Source organism: Seriola lalandi, unplaced genomic scaffold (genome assembly GCF_002814215.2).
Source record: "Seriola lalandi dorsalis isolate HSWRI2012SDOR001 ecotype SW California unplaced genomic scaffold, Sedor1 jcf7180002054763, whole genome shotgun sequence".
In the NCBI taxonomy this organism is placed as follows: Eukaryota; Metazoa; Chordata; class Actinopteri; order Carangiformes; family Carangidae; genus Seriola; species Seriola lalandi.
The window spans coordinates 626,013-647,717 of record NW_019525316.1 but is presented as its reverse complement, the minus strand read 5'-3'; the positions used below and the strand labels follow the sequence as shown (position 1 = coordinate 647,717).

General features: G+C 40.9%; 1 protein-coding gene across 4 annotated transcripts; it reads right to left on the bottom strand.

The window, feature by feature from the left end:
• Positions 1-232: 232 nt before the first annotated feature.
• ahctf1 (AT hook containing transcription factor 1) lies at positions 233-21,419 on the bottom strand. Of its 4 annotated transcripts, none has more exons than XM_087178955.1 (40): positions 21,208-21,419; positions 18,615-18,741; positions 18,020-18,170; positions 17,693-17,795; positions 17,129-17,309; positions 16,663-16,870; positions 16,213-16,329; positions 16,044-16,128; positions 15,752-15,902; positions 15,327-15,459; positions 14,825-15,006; positions 14,529-14,590; positions 14,105-14,233; positions 13,819-13,909; positions 13,544-13,633; positions 12,881-13,021; positions 12,425-12,529; positions 12,062-12,158; positions 11,667-11,790; positions 11,476-11,532; positions 10,855-11,001; positions 10,372-10,562; positions 10,049-10,193; positions 9,793-9,924; positions 9,456-9,603; positions 9,186-9,336; positions 8,980-9,087; positions 8,291-8,435; positions 7,849-8,064; positions 6,780-7,455; positions 6,412-6,591; positions 6,017-6,125; positions 5,748-5,869; positions 5,354-5,625; positions 3,389-5,146; positions 2,770-3,043; positions 2,419-2,595; positions 2,249-2,334; positions 1,628-1,722; positions 233-1,376 (listed from the first exon to the last, which is right to left on the bottom strand). In XM_087178955.1, the coding sequence occupies exons 2-40, from the start codon at positions 18,733-18,735 to the stop codon at positions 1,178-1,180; spliced, it is 7,659 nt and encodes a 2,552-aa protein (XP_087035081.1). In that variant the 5' UTR covers positions 18,736-18,741; positions 21,208-21,419; the 3' UTR covers positions 233-1,177. The 4 variants fall into 4 exon arrangements, with proteins under 4 accessions (XP_087035081.1, XP_087035082.1, XP_087035083.1 ...); XM_087178956.1 differs by having other exon boundaries at positions 2,419-2,592; XM_087178957.1 differs by having other exon boundaries at positions 2,770-3,013.
• Positions 21,420-21,705: the final 286 nt, after the last annotated feature.

Below are 21,705 nucleotides of genomic sequence, written 5' to 3'. Positions count from 1 at the left end.
AGCTTTATGATATGAGCCATAACTTGACCTGACATTTAAAAGGTTCCTTTTCATACTGGAAGCTCATGGAGTTTGATGGATGTCAGATGTCTGAGGCACCAACAGGATGAAGTCTCAGCTATTTGTGAAGGATAATTAGAGGCTTGTGGCTGACAGGCTGCACACCTCAGACAGACCAAACTAACACATGCACTTAAGAAATTAAATTGAGACAATCACCCAACACCAGAGGTAGAGAGGTATTTGCCATATTTATCAAAGAGCAGTCATCAAAAATAAGACATTCTACATACATTCATCAGAAAATAGCCTATGTGTCAGATGGTGGTTGCCATAAATTTAATTAAACAAGCCTATTAACATGTCCCAAAACAAGTTTAACTCCAAACCGCTGTGCAAGTATTTTTCCCCCTTTCACAATATATAACATCCCATGACATACAAAAACAGTCCAAGTGTACAAGTCTGTGTCTTTCACAGAAAACCTCCAAATTAAATCAAACTTTGAGACTATGACAGGCAGTCTGATTAGATGATCAAATGCATTTCAAACACTTAAAACTTCAAAATGAACATAATTCTTTAGGGTTTATTTATTAATTTTATTTGGAACATAGCAAAAGACTATATACAAATTTAACAGTAGAAATGTTTTGTCTCCACTGGGTTGGTTGCTTTTCTTCTTAAATAGAAAAAACAGCAGGCCTCAAAATCTTAAAAGTAAACGTGAACAAGAAGAACAACAAAAAAACTTAAAATAAAAGAGAATGTAAATAAAACCTCTTTATCAGAGGCAAGTTCAGTTCAGTCTCTCTGGTTTTATTGACGGGAACTTCTAAGAACCCACACTGATTGCTTGCCCCTGTGCCATTCTGTGCCCAGAGAATTAAGCTGATTACAAGGAGCGTCACAAAATGGCCACAAATACAATATCAAGTGAAATCAAGTTAGGATGAGTGGGACATGTAAACTCCAAAAATATAGTCGTCATTGCTTTTATTTTATTATCCTACAGGGAAGTCCATGTACAAAGACAACTGCAGCGCGGTGAGACATTTGAGGAAACAGTTCCATGGTGAGTTTCAGCATACACTTTATTTGACAGCTCCGAACTGAGTTGGTTCAAATCTTGAGGTGGCTGTCTGAGGTTTGCTGGTCAAAACCACCATCAACCTCCTTACAGTTTCTTCCTCCGGGTGACAGGTTTTGTGAAAACAGTGTCCATTATGCGCTTGCGTCGAAGGTTCATGCTTGAGGTCGGGACCTCTCCTTCTTTAGTCCTCTTCTGTGTTCGTGGGAGCGGATCAGCTGGGCTTGCCAGAGGCGAGATCAGGTCCACTTCTGCTATGGGAGGCGGCTCCGAAACGCCTTTGGATCTGAGGATGGAGAAAGTACAAGAAAGAAATGAAGGAAAAAAAGATCTCAAACAGCACGAGAGTGTAAACTGTGATTAAGACAAATGATACAAAATATATTTCAAGTAAAGACTGAAACCTAAATTTATGTCAATAAAGAATTGTGTAGTGTTGTTTAAAATGTCAAACTAAAATTATTAGTCATTAAAACTAAGCAGTCCTTGGTAGGAGCTTCAGTGTAGGACGTTTGTATTTTCTGAGGGGGAACTTACTTGGCTGTTCGTTTGCCTGTTCGTTTGCCTGTTCGTTTGCCTGTTTTGCCTGCTTTCTCCACTTCCACATTATCTTCTTCTGAAGTAGCTGCATCCTGGAAAAAAGAAAAAGGCAACGGCAAAAAATTTAAATGCTTTTCAAAAGATCTCTCATTTATTATTTCTCATTCATAATCAATGCGATTATTTGAATGAAGCTATAATCCCTGAGATACAGCCTCTGTCATTTCAAAGCAGCGGAAAGGCTCTTTGCTCTCTGCTGTGTCAAACATCCTGTTTAAAAGGCTGGTTGTGGATAGAAAATATCTACATGACTACAGATAGATGAATGTGTAAAAACCAAATGTACCAGTCAGTAGTGAAGAGCTGGAAAACAAAGTAATTTCAAAAATGACACTGCAACTGCTATACTTGTCTATACTGCAACTAATTTGCATACAGTTAACTAGTATTGCACCACAGAGGTCTTAGTCAAAATTACTTTAAATATAAATGTTTGAGCAAGAATCAATTAAAATGAACCTACAGAATTAAACGTTTGACGAACTGACACACAGACTAATTATGTTCGGGTTAAAAACACAAATCCAGCCTCCTCCACATTACAAGTGTCAACCTCACCTGAGGAGCAACTTCTTTGACTCTTCTGCTGCGAGTGACAGGCGCAGCTGACTCTTCACTTGGGCCAGGAGACTCTGCTCTACGGGCTGACACACAGACACAACACAGGGTTTAAATCATCATGGACAAATGGTTGGCTGGACATATATGTAAATGGTTACTCGGCTCACCTCTTGTTCTTCTTCTGGAGGGGGAGTAGATGAATGAATGCTCGCCTGGACTGGACTCGTCCTCTTCGGGTTCTTGGACCAGGCCGTCTTTCACAGGAGGAAGCGAGTGAGACTGCTCCACTGATGACTTCGTATTCCTCTTGCTGGTTCTCACCACCTTCGAAATAACTACTCCTCCTGTAATTTAGCAAAGAGATGACACTCTAATACATTTCCACCTACAGTTTGAATTTTTTATTTTACTGTAGAGCAGACCTCTCAAAGAATTTCACCTACGCAGTTCTTATTTTATTGTATTTCTTATTTATTTAAGTTCTATCTTCAGTCCAAAGGCAGAGGCTTTGTACATACCTTCCTGCTTCTCTTCCTCATCCTGGAGTCTCTTGATGAGGGCGTCTGCAACAGGAGTTTCAGAGTCCACCTCCAACGGAGAGTCCAGTAAGGGAAGATCTTCCTCAGGGTGGTCCCAGAGTTTGCTCCTAGTTGGTCGCCGGGAGTTTGTATGACTAGTGTTGCTGTTAAATTCAGACTCAAGTAGATCTTCACTTTCTTTTATGTTTTCAGTTATCGTCTCTCGTCTTGTCTTTTTTGTGCTCTGAGGAAGTGATACAGGAACCAGTTTCACCTGGAGTGCAAATGTTCAATGATCAATGGATGGATCTGCTTTCCAATATGTAACGGAAGAATGTATGGCACATGCATGATAATCATTGGTAAAAATGAAAATTGTTTAATGAGGTTAAAGCTAAAAGCATAATATGGAAATGTTCTGTCTCAAACATAATTAAGATAAAAGTCACATGATGGTTTAACGTCAAACAAAAGTAGCTCAGCAGGCATCAGCAACAGGTGATGGTGAATTATTTCGTAGCTTTACATTGTTGGTGTGTAAATGAAATAAACTCTTTTGATATCTACAACAGCTTTCAGGTTATATAAAAATCAATATTTGAAAAAACGTAATTCTTACTTGTGGATAAACATTTAGGGTAATCCGGTTGGACCGTGGGGTCATCCTGCCAGGGCTGGAAAGTTGCTCTTTTTTGTCCTCTTCCTCCTCTAGCAGGGTTGGCTGCGTCTTCCTGGAGCTGCGTTTGACAGGAGGAGCAAAGACTTCTTCCTGTTCTTTCTCCTCTTTCACGATCTCTAATGTTGTTGACTCCGCCTCATTGCTACTCAATATCCTTCGGCTGGACCTCCTTGGAGTGTTTCCCTGAGCGGTCCTGCGTTTGGCTGGTGTGGGAGTCTTGGAGCTTGTTCGTCGACCAACTTTTATATGTGTGACCTCCTCCTCTTGGTCCTTCTCCTCCTCTTTGATGTCAACCTCTGTAGCTGCGGACCCCTTCTCACTGCCAGTGTGGTTCCTTTTGCTGGTCTTTGTTGAAGTGGCCCTCTGGGAAGCCCGTCTTCTGGCTGGAGAAGAGGCCTTGGACATTGATGCAACGGTGGTATTGTTATCCACGGCCTCCCCCTCTTCAACCTCTTCTTTAGGAGGCTCTGGCTGAGCTTTGCGGGTACTTCTTCGTGGTGTGCTGGCTTGGACTTTGATTTCTTTGTTCTGTCTACTTTTTCTAGGTGTACGACGAGGTGAAGCAGGGACCTCCAGAGTGCTCGTCTCTGTCTCGACGACTTTCACATCCTCCTCTGGCTCCTCTGCTTCCTCTGGTAGAGGAGAGATAAAAGTGACAGTCCTCCTACCTCTCGTGGTCCTCCGTGTTGGGGTGGAAGGAGCCTTCTTCCTCTGAGAAGTCGGAGTCTCTGATGAGCTGAAGACCTGCTTCACAGGTTCCTCCTCAACATTATCTTCTCTTGGTCTTCCCCTAGTCCTCCTTTTAGTTTCCTTCTCTGTCGTAATTTCTTCCGTGTTATCCTCTTCTGTATCTGCTAAGACTTTGTGGTCCTGCAGCTGCTCCTCCACAGCAGGTACCGTCTCTGCACTGGGTACAATTTCTGCGTCTATATTAACCGACCCATTCTCTTCAGGCTCTTCTTGGTCCTCAGCGGGTGTCGGTTTCTTCTCTTCCTCTCCGATCTCTTCATCAGCAGCATCTTTCTGTGCTACAAAGTCTTCATCATCCACAACTGCTGGGAATTCTCCCACTGGAGTTGGTACAGAAGTAGCTTCAGGTTCATGAGCTTCAGCCAACATTAAAAACTCAGTTTCCTGGCTTGTCTCAGTGTTTTCAGTCTGTTGGTCAGTTTGGAGTTGTACAGGTTCTGATTCCATCAGTACATCTAGCTCAATTCCATCCAGGGTGTCCATGTCTTTCCTCTGGTCATCATGTGACACTTCTCCAAACAGAGGAGTATCCTGTTCATCTGTTCCCAACAGAATAACCTCAGGTTTGGCCACAAACTCCTCACAGGCTTCCTCTACTGGAGACTGGGTGGAAAGATTGGAGGACTGCAAATCATTCTCAATAGGTAGTGTGTCTGCCTCTTTATCCCCATCCTCGTCCATATCCAGCATCAGAGAGAAGCTGCTCTGAGTCTCAGTCCTCGGGTCGTCTGGCACAACCATCTCCTGAATCTCAGGAAGACACAGCTGAGCGCTATCAACCAGGCTGTGTTGTCCCTCCACAAGCTCCAAAGGTACCAGGAGAGTGGTAGAGGGTTTGAGCTCCATGTATGATGATCCTTGGTCTTCGTTCTCCTCTGCCTCCATCCCTCCTTCATCAGCCCCGAGTCTCACCATCACCACCTCACCCTCCATGTCCTCTTCTACCATCTATGAAGAAGCAAACAAAGCAAGGTTATTTTTTATGTTTGCAATTAAATGAGAAGTAGTAAATCCTTTTATTAAAGAAGCTGGAATCAGAGAATTTTTGGCATTTTTACTTTAAAAAAAAAAAAAAAAAAAAAATTATTATTATCACTGTCATTGCCAATTCATTTTCCATCTGTCATCTAATCATCTCTGCTCTATGTCGGTCACCTTCATTTCGGCCCCCGGTGTGATCAGAGAGAACTCAGCAGCTTCCTGCTCTGACAGACTTGGCAGGAAGTGTGTGTGTCCTTGTTGTACAAAGACCGAACTCGGCTGGAGGGGTGGGAGCCTCCCATTGCCCTGCACCTCCTCGATGATCTCCACCTCGCTACCAGAGTCCTCCTCCTCAGCTTGATCAGACTCCTCCTCCTCCTCATCTTCTTCTTCCTCCTCAGACACAGGGCTAGACAGTTCTTCACTATCGTTTAGACTCACAACAGCTATGAGATAAAAAAACAAAAGAAACAAAGCCGAAAAGTGCAGGCATGTGAGAAAATGAGTCAGTAAAAACACAGTGACATTAAGAGCACCAGTGTAAATACGCATGTGTATACAATCTTACAGTGGGAGTCTGTGCCAGTTGGCTCGGACGATGTCACAGAGGCGTTAGATTTCTGGCTGGTAAAAAGTGGGGGAGCTTCAGCAGCTGCCTGCTCCTCCTCTTCAACCTCACCTAGTGACTCACTGTGAGAAAGGAGGGTGATGGATATTTGTAACTTTCCACAAACAGAGCAATTACCAGATAAGAAGCCAAAGATTACAGTAAAAAAAAACAAAAAAAAAACAGCATTACATATCCAACTATCATATTTACAGAAAAAAGGTACATACCTGTTGAATGACATCTGCGTCTGTGATGCATTGTGGATTCCTGAGCGGGTGAGTTGAGGAGACAGATCACTGCCAAACAGATGTCGCTGCACAAACTCTGTCAGATCTGCTGGCAACCAACGCAAAGTCATTATAACCCTGGTATGGTTGTCTGATTTAATATTTTATCCTATTGATCCAGAAAAGCTATGTATATTCACAGTATCATGAAAGACTTTCTTTCTTCATCTGCTTGTAAGCTATAGCATTTCCCCATTGTGTACATATACACAACACTTATCCAATATGAGGTCCTGTCCAATATAAGGATGCTATATATTGGCACCTCTTGTCTAATATGAGGTGGTAATAATATGGAACTTTTTACACTATAAATTCATCACTGAAGGACGGACCTGTTGATTGTTCCAGATCGTCCTCTGGTTCGTTTGTGGGTTCATTGGCTCCAGACGGTTTCAGATGCTCAGTTAACTCTGTGGCCTTCGACTGGACATCCTGTTCAGTGGCTTTCGCTGGTTGATCCTGAGATTCGACCTCAGGGCCAGGGTCTATGCTCTCAGTTACCTGGTTACAAACTAGTGGCATACAAAATATGTCAAACGATGTTTTAGGGAAGTGTGGCAAAACACATGAATACTTTCAACATCAGATAATTTCTCAAAATTTAAAATATGAGAGCATTTTTGTTGCTGTGCAGTACTGCTGTGAAATAAGCCACCTTTAATAATAAGTCATAGAGAAACAAATACAGCAAATGAATTACCTTGACTGTAACTAAGCATCTCCTCATGGTCAAGAGTTCCAGCATCTTCTTGTTTGCTACTTGACTCATAATCCTCTACATCCTCCTTTTCAGACTGAATGTCTTCCTCGATTTTAGCCTCCTGATCAAGACCAACCTCCATCACGTCTTCAAATGTTTCATCTTCATTCGCCTCGTCTTTCTCCTCCTCTCTATTATCTGATGTCAGGACAGGGGTTTGCTCAGTAGTTGGAGAGGGCTTTTCCTCTGCTTCTTCCTTTTCACTTTGGGCTTTGATGTTCAGTGTCACTACCTCCTCATCCTTCTCTGTAGCTGTGTGCCCCTCCTCTACTTCTACCTCTTCTGATAGAGGTGCATCATAGTACTCTAGGGTAGTGTCTGTTGACAGGACAGATGTGTGACTGGTGTCAAAGCTCAGGGTAAGTCGTGCTTGCGTTGGGTCTGATGGTCTGGTTTCTGCAGCGACTTCATGGATGGAGGATGACTCGCTCTCAGAGCATCTCAGCTGTGGTGAAGGAATACCACCTTCAGGAGGCAAGAACTTTACATGAGGTTGTTCTCTCTCCTCCTCTCCATCCTCTTCCTCCTCAGCAGGCTGTGATGACCAGATTTTACCTGTAGCCTTGGACAGGATGGAACCTCTGGTCAGCAAGCTAATCTCACTGTCTGCTGCCATCTAGAGAGGAAAACAGGTCCAAAGAGGATTAGAAGACACATTTTATTATAAACACAAAACCAAACCTACCAGAAACAAAGATGAAGAAAGAGTGAAAAGTATAAGTGTGCTAATATAGACCACAAATTAGCAGCTCAAAAGCAATGTAATCTGTTGATATTGGTGGGTTATTGCACATTGTGCATTATATGCTCTAATAGTAAATCAGATACCCAACACACAAAAACCACAGAGTAACTACACTTCTTTTAAGATGCAAGGCTAACAATCATCTGATGAACTGCAATTTTGCAGAATGCAATCTTTACCAAGAAAGTATTTTTTGTTGTTTTTTAATGAGTGAGGTGGCTTCTCAGAATCAATACACCATTCCTAAGTAGAGCTTTGTCTTACCCCATTGGTCCATCGGATTCCCTTCCCTGGTTCAGGAGATTCTGTCTCTTCGATGAAGGTGATGCGGCTCTCTTTGCTGCGTAGCGGAGGGGTGATGGAGCGCCCTGGAGAAGCAGAAGGGGTGGCGACCGGTGTGGGCCTCAGGCTGCTGCGAAGGATGGACTGGGGAGTGAAGGCTGAGAACACCGAGCCAGAGGCAGCTAAGGCCCGAGCTCGCTGAGAGGACAAAACCCAGAAAAAGTATCAGTAAATAAATACCCAAATGACAATACAACAAAGTCGATTATTAAGTAATTAAACTGTATAAACAACATTTATTTATATATACAGATTTGATGTCTTTGGATATCCAAACATGGCAAAGGATTAATTCTCAATGGAATACCAACTTTTTTTTAATGACTTCAGAACAAAAAAGAAAAATCCACATTTGTCTACTCACCTTGACGACCTGTGGTGTTTGCAGCAGACTGAGTTCAGGGGCTTTGCTGATGCTCTTTGGAGAAACCCAGGAGCTGGGAGGTCTTGGGGGGCTGAGAAGAGGCTGAGGGCTCTGACAGGAGGGGTGGACCACCAGGTCCATCAGCCTGGGTCACATTAAAGAGGAAGGAATACACAGCATGCATGATTTTAAAACAACTTTTGACACAATTCAGTGGATGTGCTGCAAAGAGTGGACTGAGCTCTGTAGGATGTGAGGGTGATTTATTTTGGAAAGTGAATTACTTCCATATTTTATGCAGGAACTGAGGAATGACCCTAGACTGTACAAATAGTAGGCAGCCAATTACGAGATATAAACTTTTTACATTTGGGGCTACCCCTAGTGGCTGATTGGCCCCCCTAGTGACACCATATTTTGTACAGAGTCTCAGAGTGATATGTGGAACTACTGATCTACGTTTCATGTTAACAGCTGTGATTGTTCCAAAGTTATGCAACACTTCCTGCCTGTTTTGACTGCTACCTGAGGAAGAAAACGATTACAACAGGGTTCAAAGGTATTCAAAAACACTAATTAAACTGTGCTGCACCAGAAAAACAAAAATATTATTTATATATATATATAAAAAAAGTTTATGTTCAAATAAATGCATATGGTGTGTTTCACTGGAACTCTAATGAAAGTACCTTGACTTTCGTTTGGAGGTCATGGTGATGGGAGTTCCCAGAAAGGGATCAGGAAGGACCGAAGAGGAGGGCCTTGGGCTTGGGCTCTGAATGTCAGCTGCCCTTGGACTGGCAGAAAAAATTGAAAAAAGGTTAGAAAACATTAAATAAAATAACAGAATAAAAATCATTACTGTTGAAGTGCAATTTTGGTATCTTATACTTACTTCTTGGCTGGGGAGGACTGTGGTGTTGCTCCTTTGCCTAACCAAACCTCCTCAATCTTGGTCAGGACATTGTTGATAAATCCAGCCCTGGACATCACCTTCTCACTGGCAGAGCGCTTGGTGATGGTCGACAGTGGCTGTGGCCGAGAAACTGGAACACAGTGGTTTGGGAAGTTTCTATTAACATTTTGATAGTTTTTCCCCACTGTGAAACGTGTTACTGGGGTAAATTTTAATGGATGGAGTGAATTCAAGTTGAAAAGCCCTTACCTTCTCTGTGAATGGTGTAGGGATGTTGGTAAGGCTTGGCTCTCTCCATTGCCAGTTTCCTCTGCACTCTGGGCAAAACTTTGCCATACTGATCCAATATAGAGTTCCTGGTATTGGATCGTTCTTTAAGCTTTGGGTCACGCTCATTCTAGGAACAAAGATGAATGATTATTAATCTTATGGGATTTAAGCATCTTCTCTCACATATACCATAGCATATATACGTTACATGGTCAAAGAATTCTGAACACTTAAATAAATATCACATGCTATGCATGAAACTATATATGAATGCTGTGATAATTGGCCGAATATTTTATGTGTGTGTCAAACATACCACCAGATGCATTTTGAGGCTGTGGTTGAGCTGCAGAGCAGGTATATAGTTGGCCTGCTGAAGGTAATGGACCATCAGTAGTTCTCTGTTTGGGAGACCCCCTGTACCCTGGAGGAACTTCTCCAAACATTCCTGAAACACAAAGCCAAGAACCATGGGTGTTAGGCATCGACTTTATAATCCAAAAAACACAAAAAAAGATTAATGAAGAGTTTGGATTAAAAAAAATGCAGCAATTAAATCATCTCTCTCCTACCTGTTCAGATAGACCGAGGGGCAGTTTGAGCAGCTCCTTGATGAGGCCCAGCTCCTGGCAGCTCTCATACAGGAAGCCCAGCAGCTCACCCATATTGAGGCGATTAGAGTGCTGCCGAAGTAAGGACCATGCCTCTATGAGACACCTGGAACAAGTGCATACTGGCTGGTTAATAACGGTAAGGTAAAACATGTGAAAGGCTGGCATTGAATAGCCATCATGTTTGTTTTCTGAATCAAAAAGGACATTTTTCTAGTCCAGTTTCAAAACTTCCAAATTGTTGTAAAGTTGTGTATGTGAATATCCTCGCCCTTTGCTCTTACCTGTTATGTAGCAGTACGGACAGGCAGAGTTTCGCCTGGGAGGTGGAGGAAATTGGGGGCTTTGCAACGTGGAAATATCGTAGCGCCACTGGGTGCTGGCCCTGGCACATGAGAGCTTGGAGGACACGCTCGTGCTGCCACTCAAACTGACATTGAGGGGCAGCTGGATGCAGGAGCAGTTCAAATGCGCGCTGATCAAGACAAAGAAGAAACTGACATTTAAAAAGAGCTAAACCCTAACCAAGGGAAAGTGTCATAAAAAGGAGACAGAAGAGGCTATAATAGTTGTATTTAGAAATATCTATAATATTTTGTATGTGTGCATATCACTGTAAATATTGACAGTGATATGCACATACTGATATTCCACTGACTTTTAAATAAAATAAAATAATAAATGTTAATTTTTTTTTTTTTTTTGTGCCTTGCACAACCTCTCTGTAGGAATGGGAATGTCATTCAAATGTGTAAATCAGCAAGAACCTGGTGGTCATGATGGTCCAGCAGCCAGAGGCCTTGCACTAGTTTCACCAGTCCAACAGGGATGGCAAAAGCTGGGGGGAAAGACTCCACTGATGCTCCGTCCTTATTGGGGAAGGAGTACATGACATCCAGCAACAGGTAAATCACCTGAGACAACAGGTCAAGGTTCATACAAGCAGAAGGCTTAATTTAGTGTATTCCTGAGAGAGTTTATGATTTTCTATCACAATAAAATAAAAAAATTACACATTATTGAATACTAAACTCTAAAACAATTGACCTAATAAACACAATGTGTACGATTCTAACATGTTACAAATGATCAGAACTGGACAAATACAACTCACAGCAATACATGCCTGATAAATAGTCTCCACATCTAGAATCTTACAACCAGTTTGTTTTGCATGATAGAATGATTGAAAATAAGATGTTGTTAAATTTATTGTTAATACATTTTATATATAATCGTAAAGATATCATTTTAAAACTCTGAAATGTGTCTCTTTTCTGAACCGTTTCTAAATACTGCAAGCACAATAATTGCTGCAAAAGATCATGCAAACTCATAGCTGGTGTAGTGATGTAATGGAATGGGTAGTATTACATTATGAAGGATACAATTGCATGTTTGGCAGCTTCATCAATATTGTCCAGTAGATAAATGTCCAACAAGGCCTGTGGATCAAACACACACAAAATCCAGCTCTTTATAATGTAACAGCAGATATAAACTCAGTTTGACATAAATTGGTGGTACAAAATAAGTAAAATTCAAAATATATTATATTATATGTATTTCAAATGCTTACATGCAATGTAGGTGGTGGGTACTGCCCTGTCCCACCCTCATCCCTTTTCCATAGGTTGGTCAAGCGTTCACCACACTGGCCAATCAAACCGTCAATCATCAGGCAGTCTGCACACCACTTGCCCCTGAGAAGACAACAGGAGAGTGTCGGCATTAGATAGCAAAACCTCCAAAAGTACAATACAAGAAAAAATACCCCACAAGATTACAAGCAAACCAAGATCACTTTCAGGGAAAACTGAAATAGACAGTCTTCATTCTAACATTTTACAGACTATTCCAGTGATAAAAAAGTAATTAAGACAATATGAAACTCTTGGATCGCTGCAGCCTTAGATTTGGGATTGATGCCAAGATTTAATTCATCTTTATTGCCTTTGAGCAAAGCTTACTCACTTAGCTAGCCTGGTGAGGTCCTCTCTGCGCATAGTGTAATAGTTGCTGATGATTGAGTGGGTGTAGAAAGGCCTGGAGATCTGGAGAGCGTTGTCATCTGGTGGGGACAAGTATAGAGGGAAAAAAATAAAATTGAATACAGAGATATGCAAAGGTTTTGCCACACTGTGATTTAGAAACATCCTCCAACTTTGCAGTGCATAATCTTTCCAGTTTAAGAATATGTAATGTCTACTAATATTTGTTAGTGTAATATTAAACCTGCTTTGAAAATTTTTTCTGAGTGGTTTTTGTGATACTACTGGTATGGTTTCCTTCTGAAGGATTTCCATGTCAATTTTGATTGTGCAAGCACCACTTTACCTGATCCCTCAGGCAGTAAGCCAGTGCGACAGAACCAGAGGACCACCTGAGCATACTTGGAAATCAGACTGGAAACCATGTTCTTGTTCATCAACCCCACCAGACCTAAACAACAAAAAAACATAACCACAACTTTTCAGTAACAACAAATAAATGGCTCAAAACACCACAACAGCTTCTGTTGCTACACACAGCTAACCCCTAGACAATACATTGTAACTCAAAGTGTATAAGGTCATAAAAAGGTGTGAGGGGTGAGATATTATCATTTTACTGATATCAAAACTCAATAGGACATAAAAAAGAAGAAGAAGAAAAAAAACTGAGTGTTTCATTACAGTTTAGTATAAATAGGAATTAAATCACAGGGTATTTGTGCTGGCTGATCTGGTCTTACTAACATCACAGGGAAATGGAACACTTATAGATGTGAATGTATCTGTGTGGACACTACACCTTTTTGTGTGAGCTCCTGAGCTTCACTGAGTAGACAGTGGAAGATGGTACTGAGGTTACCCAGCAGTCTCTGACTGTGCTGCAGCAGCTGCAAGGTCTGAGGGTCTGTGAAGTTGGATGAGCTGTCAAACAGCGGTGCGCCTAAGAAACAAATACACACAGAGCAATAGATCCACAAGATAAATTTCTACACTGAAACAAACTTGCAAACAGCATAGAAACTGTGTGTTTGGGAGGAGGGATTTATATTACTTAAGAGATCAATAATTTACATTATCAACAAAGTGGCAAAACAAGCTTTTCCTATTCCTTGACAAGGATGAATAATATAACAGCCTGAAAGGTAAATTTACCGTAGAAATATGTTCTGCAACCATATCTGATCTAATCTATTCAAATTTATCACAATAAAGTGCCAAATATAATGTTTGTACAGATGTCCAGCTCTAGACAACTGATCAAATTTATGAGGTATTATATTTAAAAAATAAAATAAAAAACTTTTTTGTAAGACTGCAAAATCAAAAGACAAACCTTTAAAAAAAAAAAAAAAAAAAAAAAAAAAAAAAAAAAAAAAAAAAAAAAAAGGTTCTGTTCTGTCTAACCAACATTCTATAAAAGTCACAATATCTTCTGATGGTAAAAAACATAAATAAAACATACAGATGCCATCCAGTTCCTCCTTGGTCAGGATTACTTTGTTCCAGGCCCAATCCAGGATGTAGCGCAGGTTCAGTGCAGAGCCTGGTTGTTCTGTTGAAGAGGAACAGAATTTGAACAGAGTGTAGTATAGATGTAAGGTGCTGTTTATGTATGTGTGAGATGAAGCCAAAGAGAGCAACACTGAGGGAACCACATACTTGCCAGCATGGGTGCAAAGGGTTTGGGTGACCAGTTTCAGAGACTATTTGACAATTAGGCCGAGCATGACTCCTCACCTTCTGCAGTCCACTGCTTGATACAGCCAGTGATCAGTCCTAAGGAGCTGGTCTCCACCGCTGTGGACAAGATCGCATCCAGCTGTTCCTCCTGAAGGCCAACATCAAATTGCATGTGCAAATTACTATGAACACTTCAGAATAAATATTTTATTTAATTCTGTTTAATGTTTTAAAAGTTTTTCTTTAAAGTGAACAAAAGTGGAAGTACAAAAGCATCAAGAACGGGTTTCATGGGTGTGTGCACAAGTGGTTCTACAGACCAAGATGTCAGCCAAGAGTGTACCTGAGAGAGGCTGGAGGCCTGGGTGTCAGCCAGGCGAGATGAGAGTAGGCCAGACATGAGGCAGCGGGAGTAGCTAGTGGAGATGATGTCACTGGAACAAGGAGCAGCTTTCTTCAAAAAGCTCAGGGTCTGGTTTTAATGACAGTGATGAGGTGTAAAAGAAGCTTCCTTTCCATTCAAATCATCTTCACATAATTAAATCTAAAACTAAATTGTAAATACTGTGCTGCCTTAGCGATAAACATCATATCAAGAACACACTAGGCTATGTCCCCATAATACAGAGGAACCCATGTTAAATAAAATGACAATTTGCATTTGAATTTATATAGTCACATGTTCACTTCTTCTGACTAGCATTTGACGTCCAAAAATAAATTAGGTGAATGTCTGTATAACAGAAAAATTAACAAAGGAAACTTGCCTCTTTCTGATACCCAGAACACGTTAAGTGCACTATTCCAGAGTTGAGCAAGCAGGTAGCATCTGTAACATAAAAGGATCTATCAACCTTTTTAATCAATTCATATTTCAACTACAAATCCAGGCATGTCTGCACAAGCAAATCCCTATGCAATACGAAGAAGGAACAGAAATACACAAAGCCTGGAAAGAATTACATAGACCAGGGAGATAATTCAACATTACATTACATATATATCATCTCTAAATATAATCTAACATCAGGAGGAGGGTGGTACATAGTGTGTCTATACTTACCAAAGTTGTATGTGGTGGGGTTAAAGTATTGTTCTGGTGGGGGGCAGGTGAAGGGCAGGCCCCTGCTCAGGCTGCGGTCATGTACCACCACATCCAGCAGGGCATGTGGAGACACCATCTGCACCACTGGGTCCAAAGACCAAACTGCCAGGTATGGACAATTTTGCAGAGACTCCCCCATTCTGACAACAACACACAAGTAAAATCGAAATGCAGTGTCAAAGGAAATCAAGCAGTAACCTCAGGGTGATAAGGTGCAATGAGTCAATGATTTTTTATTTATTTATTTTTATAAAACCAGCATCACTGCTGTTCTGTCAAACCACCAATTAATATCAAACAAACAACACCCATAACCTTGGGTGTCATATGATTAATTTTTTGTTTTTGGATACATTAAGTTGAACCCATATAATGAATAATATGAATAATTTTAATTATAAAAGTGACACTTTTCTCTTATCAAATTTTAGAATAGTTGAAAAATCAGTTTCCACTGTACCTTAAAGAATCTGGCATTTGTGCATGGTACCATCGATTGATATCAAAAACCCCAATGTAGGTAGATGGATTTCCCTGACCATAAGCCTTGACTTGCCAGCTGAAGATAGACACACTGGTGTCTGGAGATGCAACTGAAAATGGGAAGAGATGTGGATTACGTGATTAAGAAAATGAAAGGCAGGTAAGAAATTAGAGTGCAAGTAGACAAAGTACAGAAGAAGAGACAAAAAGTGACTCCATTATGTAAAGGTTTTAATCAGTACACAAAACGGTATATTAGCTTTAAGCGTCCAGCACCATTACAACACTAAAATTTTAAAGCACAAAAGATTCAAATTTGTATAAAAATGCTGAGAACGTGCACTAATTAGCTCCCTATATACTAATATCTTCCGCATGCAGTCTCAGAAGGAGGGGGCTAACCTTCATTCATGCTGTCATCCCTGTCAGGATGGGGTCTGAATTTCTCGATGGTCTGGCAACTGAGCAGGCGGGTGTTGGTGGTCTGGGCCCTGAAAGGGAAAGTTGTGCCACTTAGCTCCTGACTGTAACGTTCCTCACAGTACTCCAGACCCTTAGTGACAGAAAAGAAAACAGGGAGAAGAATAAATCAAGGAAATCAAATATACAGTACATTTGCAGGGACTGACAGGACCACTGTAAAGGATTTATTAACCCAAGGAAATATTGTCCTAATCCTGTATGCACTAAATACCTCATAGAGGATCTTCCCAGAAGACAGACACTTCCTTTCACTGAAGGCCAGTTGAAGCAGACGGAGGCTGACCATGTCCCCCTCGCTGCATGAGAGTGAGAGGGGGTAGAGGAAAAATAAGACCTCGGAATACACAAGAAAAAAAGTACTTGTTATATGTAAGACTTACAGGTCCTGAGAAGACTGAACAGCCCAGAGGTAGCAGCAGTTCCTCGGGTCATTCTCTGGTTCCTGGAAGGTGAAGGCATACACAGCCACCCCGCCACCCTCTAACTGGGAATGGTATCTATGCATGAACAATCACACAAAAATTGGTACACATAGAGTGATTTGAAGAACATTTAAAGTGTATGTATCAGTGGTATAAGTTTATTTTATTACAGGTGCCCATGAATTCAAAAAGAGCCCAGACTCTTGTAATTACTTTCTAGTCTGTTCCTACTGTATTTTCAGCTACAATGGATAATAAAGAAAAGGTCAAATAGAATATCATGTCAGCAATAACACATTTTGTTTTGGGAATAGTCTATAGAACATGACAGTAATAATGCAATTGGGCTTTGTTTTTTAAAAGACTGGCTCTTAAGATTTGAACCCCCCCACATCCTCCCTGACTTACTCTTTCTTAAGAGTCTTCATGTTCCACAACTGTAAGTATCCATCAGAAAATCCCACTGCCAGCTGGTTGGTCCTGGAGATGTACTGCAGAGCTGTGGCTCCAACTCCACTGGGCCCATTCAGTTGGAGACAAAGATGTCTGCCCTGTCTGGTGCTGACTTCTCTCAGCCTTGGGATCTCTGCAGGAGATTTAGTCACTACCTGCAGGTCTGGGAACAGAAAGTAATATAAAAAGAAAAAAAAATTATTTGCTAAGGGGGGAGGGGGTTTACAATGGAGCTGTAGATGTGTGTGTTTAACCAATTTTCCTAAACTTATGGTGCACAGAACAGGCGGAAACTGACCATTGCTCTTCTTCCAAATAAGGTTTATCAGGAACACAGGAAAAACAATGAAAACACATAGACAAGCTTGAAAAGAAAAACCATAAACCATAAACCCAACCCATCCTCAAACAGTATCCTCACCTGAAGCCTCCAGTTCACTTTGGCTGCAGGACAGGTCATCAAGGCAGAGGTCCACCAACAGAACATGGCCGAGATCCGTTACCACAGCAGCAATGCCAAAGAACCAGCGCAAACTCTGGTGGAGGTGCTGTGTCAAAGTGCTTGCTCCGCCATAACTCACTAACGGCTCAATAGCTATAATCTGGATCAGAGAAAAACAGACAATGCTGACGTTTTGGTACCTTGGGTCAGATATTTTTGAACACTTATTGTAGTATTCAAAGACAAGCAAAGACAGAGAAAATGAAAACATGATGCCCTTGCTGTCACTGAGACAAAAGAAGTGTTCCTTTGTGTTGACAGAGTGCTTAAACATTAGCAGTTTTTCTTTTTTTTTTTTTGCTCCTTACAATAGGAAGACACAATCATTTCTACTTTCAAAGAAATCAACACTACACTAGTGATTTACCAATTCATCATTTAAATAAGGGTATTTATTGTTGCTTATTTACTGAACGCTTATCCTGCTGTGATAGACCTTCTCTTCTAGTGAAGGGTGAAGAAGACCCTGGTGCATAAACTCACCCTGCCTGGTATGACCACAGCTTTGACCACCCTTGACAGTCCCAAGTCATAGAGACACAGCACACTGCCCTCTGCTTCCTCCAAGCCAACCAGCAGTCCAGACCTAGTAATATTGAGCAGTAAAACAGTTAAAATTTGATATTTTCCCAGCACAGTCATTAACATATTTAAAAATCTGTCTTTGTTACAAATTATAGAAACACATGATTCTGACAGATGTAGGCTACCACTCATCTTATATCTTACTGTTGCCACTAATTGTAAGCCACATTAAAGAGTGATGAACAGGTGAAGATAAAGAGATATATAGTGAAACAAAGCTCTGACCGTTTGAGCCAGCTGAAGTCCCTGGCAGCAAGGACACTTGGTGGATGCTCCCCTCCACCACTGAAGCAGTATGCCGACAGTCTTTCTCCTGTCACTGCATGAACAACCTCCAGATGGGGGCCACAGGCCAGCCAGGCCAGGCCGCTGCGGCCTTCACATACAGAAAAAGAAATGAAAGGTTAGGAGGCTGTGACATAGGGTGAAGGTCATCACCGATCAGGGTTCAGTTATTTTTTTTTTCTTCGATCACACTGCTCATGAGCCAACATGAACCTGCAGCCAGTTCTACCAGCTGTTCTGAAGTTGAAAGATTTAAAGCATCACAAAATTGCAACCTTTTTCTTAAGAAATATATATAAATAAAAGATATCTCAACTGTTTCTAATGCTTTAAAGAAAAATAATGAATGAAATGTGTCATATGATCCACCTGGGTGTTATAAATAGTTCAGTGTTCATTGTCTGTTCATTGTTGTTTATTTTCCTTATGAAAAGAGTGGTGGCAGTATGTTTTAAACTTTTAACAATCAACCAAAGATGGAAGAAAGACAATATTCATATATATAAATCATTGATCAGTAAAAAAACAGGCTTACCAATAGTGAACTTCCCATGAAGAACAGAGTCTAGAGTGATCTCATCCTCCCCCAGAGCGTCTACAGTCACTCCTGGGAAAGGCAGCAGGCTGCTGGTGACTTGGGCTGTCAGGTCATGCATTGCTCACTATATAAACAACAAGACAGGAAATACAGTATGTTGGTGAAAACAATTCCATTTACCCTTCACTAAAGTTCCCCCAAAACACTGTAACATTATTGCTTAAGTAATGTGGTCAAAAATTGTATTTTATTTTATAAATATTACCCTGGCCTAGATACTTTCTCAGTAAATAAATTCAATAAGTCATCAATAAGTAATAATAAAATTACAATCTGTTGAACACCCTTTCTGAACTCTTCCAACTCCATAAATCCACTTCAGGCTTTATCTGCTCGACAGGGTTTTACAGTACAAAAGAGGTCTTTCTTTCAATCCACAGTTGCACCCCCAGTTGTCGGGAAATGTGCTGTCAGCAGACTTGCTGACAACTGGGGCTACAACTGGGTTTCTGCTTTCTAATCAACAACAACCTGGCATACTGCTACACATCTGTCAGCAGATGTAGGTTCCGACAGTGAGTTCTGATAAACCGCTAGAACACTATTCAAATCATTGATCAGAGAACCCCCTGAAGTTGCCTTTTTTATTCCTTCTCCAGGCTAACAGACAATGCAAATCTTTTTTTTTTTTTTATTTAAAAAAGGCACATGACAACAATACTACCTCCATATTACTAAAGTTTAACTGTATGACAAAATTTATTGTCATTAATCAATTAGTTGTGACTTGTTGTGAATAATGTTTTACTTTCCATTCCATATCTTCAATTGGAGATTAACATGAGCTTAAAAATTTACTTTTACACTGTTTGCTAGCTTCAGCTCAAAGAATCAGAATCATTTGAAATTTTTTTATTAGAAATAAATTAGCTTATTTGTCATGACTTTAACAGTTATTTATGTCATCATGTTTTACCTATGTCGGTGTCTATTTATATTTCTTGTTATGTTATTACCATTACTGACCCAAGTCTGTAAATGTTTATGTTGTCCCTCAGAACTGTTAATGTATTAATGATCTAACTAGATTATACCATTTCTAGCAGTATGGTACAGAGAGTGACGCTTTCAAGGCCAACTCAACCTAAAAGGGAATTTGCCCATCAGCTTCACAGTCTGCAAAATTGGACACAATACTGCCCTCTGTGACCACCGTAGAAAACAACGTGGATTCAAGTGAACTCCCGCGCAACAAGCCTGTCACTGCGCTGCCACATGCCATGGCTTCAGATGAAACGTGTACAGATAGTATGAATATTACAAACAAAACAAGCCCAATTTATGCACTTAAACACATCACAACACTATAACAGACATAATGAGAGAGGCAAAGATTTTACAAAAGCAAGTAAGATGGTTAAAATAACTAAAGTAGCTTCACCAAACACAAAATCTAGGGCTCACGTTCAATATTTGCAGGGTTTGTATGCGACAACCCGTAACATTAGTAACTCTCACAGCTTGCAACAACCCAGACCAACTTCCGAAGGTAATCGTCACACGTATAAATCAAGATTCGAATTTTATAGATATTTAAACCTCAATTACCTGGGTAACGTTAGCTCGTTCGTTAGCATATGCAGATCAAAGATTAGCTTCACCAGTCCCACTTGTTAGCATTGAGCTAGCTTGACAATGTAAACAAACAATTGATTGCTACCTCTGTACAATGTAATGCACGGGGCTGTTACACACAAGCCACAGATTAATAATATGTTGATGTTATTAAGTGCAGAATAAGGGCTGGCGGCTGTCTTACACACTTCCCTCAGTTACATTAGCAGGCTACCCAGTTAGCTTGCAAGGTCACGCAGGATTACAGTTTATCCGAGCTCACCGTTAAAAGTTGAGCTAGCTAACCTAGCTTAAGACGTACGTGACAATTTTGGGGAATAGCAAATAACTGTTATTTTATGTCAGGTCTGATGTTAAATTACCGAGTTTGTGATACAGCAAATTAACTACGCCATCGATTAACATTTAACCATAAAGTCAGTTTAATAATCAGAATAACTAGTTAACAGCAAAGTCGGGGTGGCTGGCTAGACTAGCCTGAGGTATGCTGCTACGTTCGCTAACGTACAGCAATTCCTGTCGTTAATGTTAATTTAGCTGAGCTAAGTGGCTGGTAATTTAGCCAAGCTAAATTCGCATTAACCCTGACAACCCGGAGCGGCATTTCAGCAGTTGGAACATCTCATTACATGCTCGTTGTCGTTAACAACGAGTCTTGGCTTGACACGAGTTTGTGAATTGAGCTAGGTAAATGTAGTTTAGTGGTCTAGCTTTAGCTACAAACGTGCGAACGTATGGTAGCCTGGCATTATCAAACTAGCTTGTAGCTACTTGCAACATCACCGTACAGTCGATCTTTATCAAGTCAAGTTCTTACTGGAGGTTTTTTTTGGTGATTTAGACAGCTTATGGGAGTTTAGAGAGCTAGTCCCTTTAGCTCTCTGTCAACTGCGCTGGAAAACGTGATGCAATGCACCGCTAGCTGCTGCTGCTGCCACCGTTGACGGCACACTACCTGTTCAAGGATGTTGACGGCTTTATCAGAGCCCCAAATGTTTTGTTTTCCTAGACGAATCTCACGATTCCTTCCTTCCTGTGTCATAATCCGCTCCTTTTCAAGGTACAATTCATGCGTAAAGTCCTCTGGACACTTCAGGGGACCGATCAGCGCGAAACGCTCCTGACTTCAGGCGTCTACGGCGGATAGCGCCACTTCTACGGTCGGAAAGTGTTCCACGCGCGTCTTCTTCTCCGGACGTGTTTCTGACAGAATAGACTCAGTAGAGGCATACTGCTGCCCTCCTCTGTTTGGGCGTATTTTCTGCTTAAACACTGGGCACAGTTAATCACATTTACGTATGTTATATACTTATTTATGTAATTAACTTGTTTTGATCTTTGAGCTCTAAGGAGAAACGTCAGCTCGTGGCGCTTGGATTTGCAACTCCTTCCTTTGGGATATGGATTACAATATAGCCGCATTTAGAAAGTGGCACTAAGTTGCAAAAGCAAA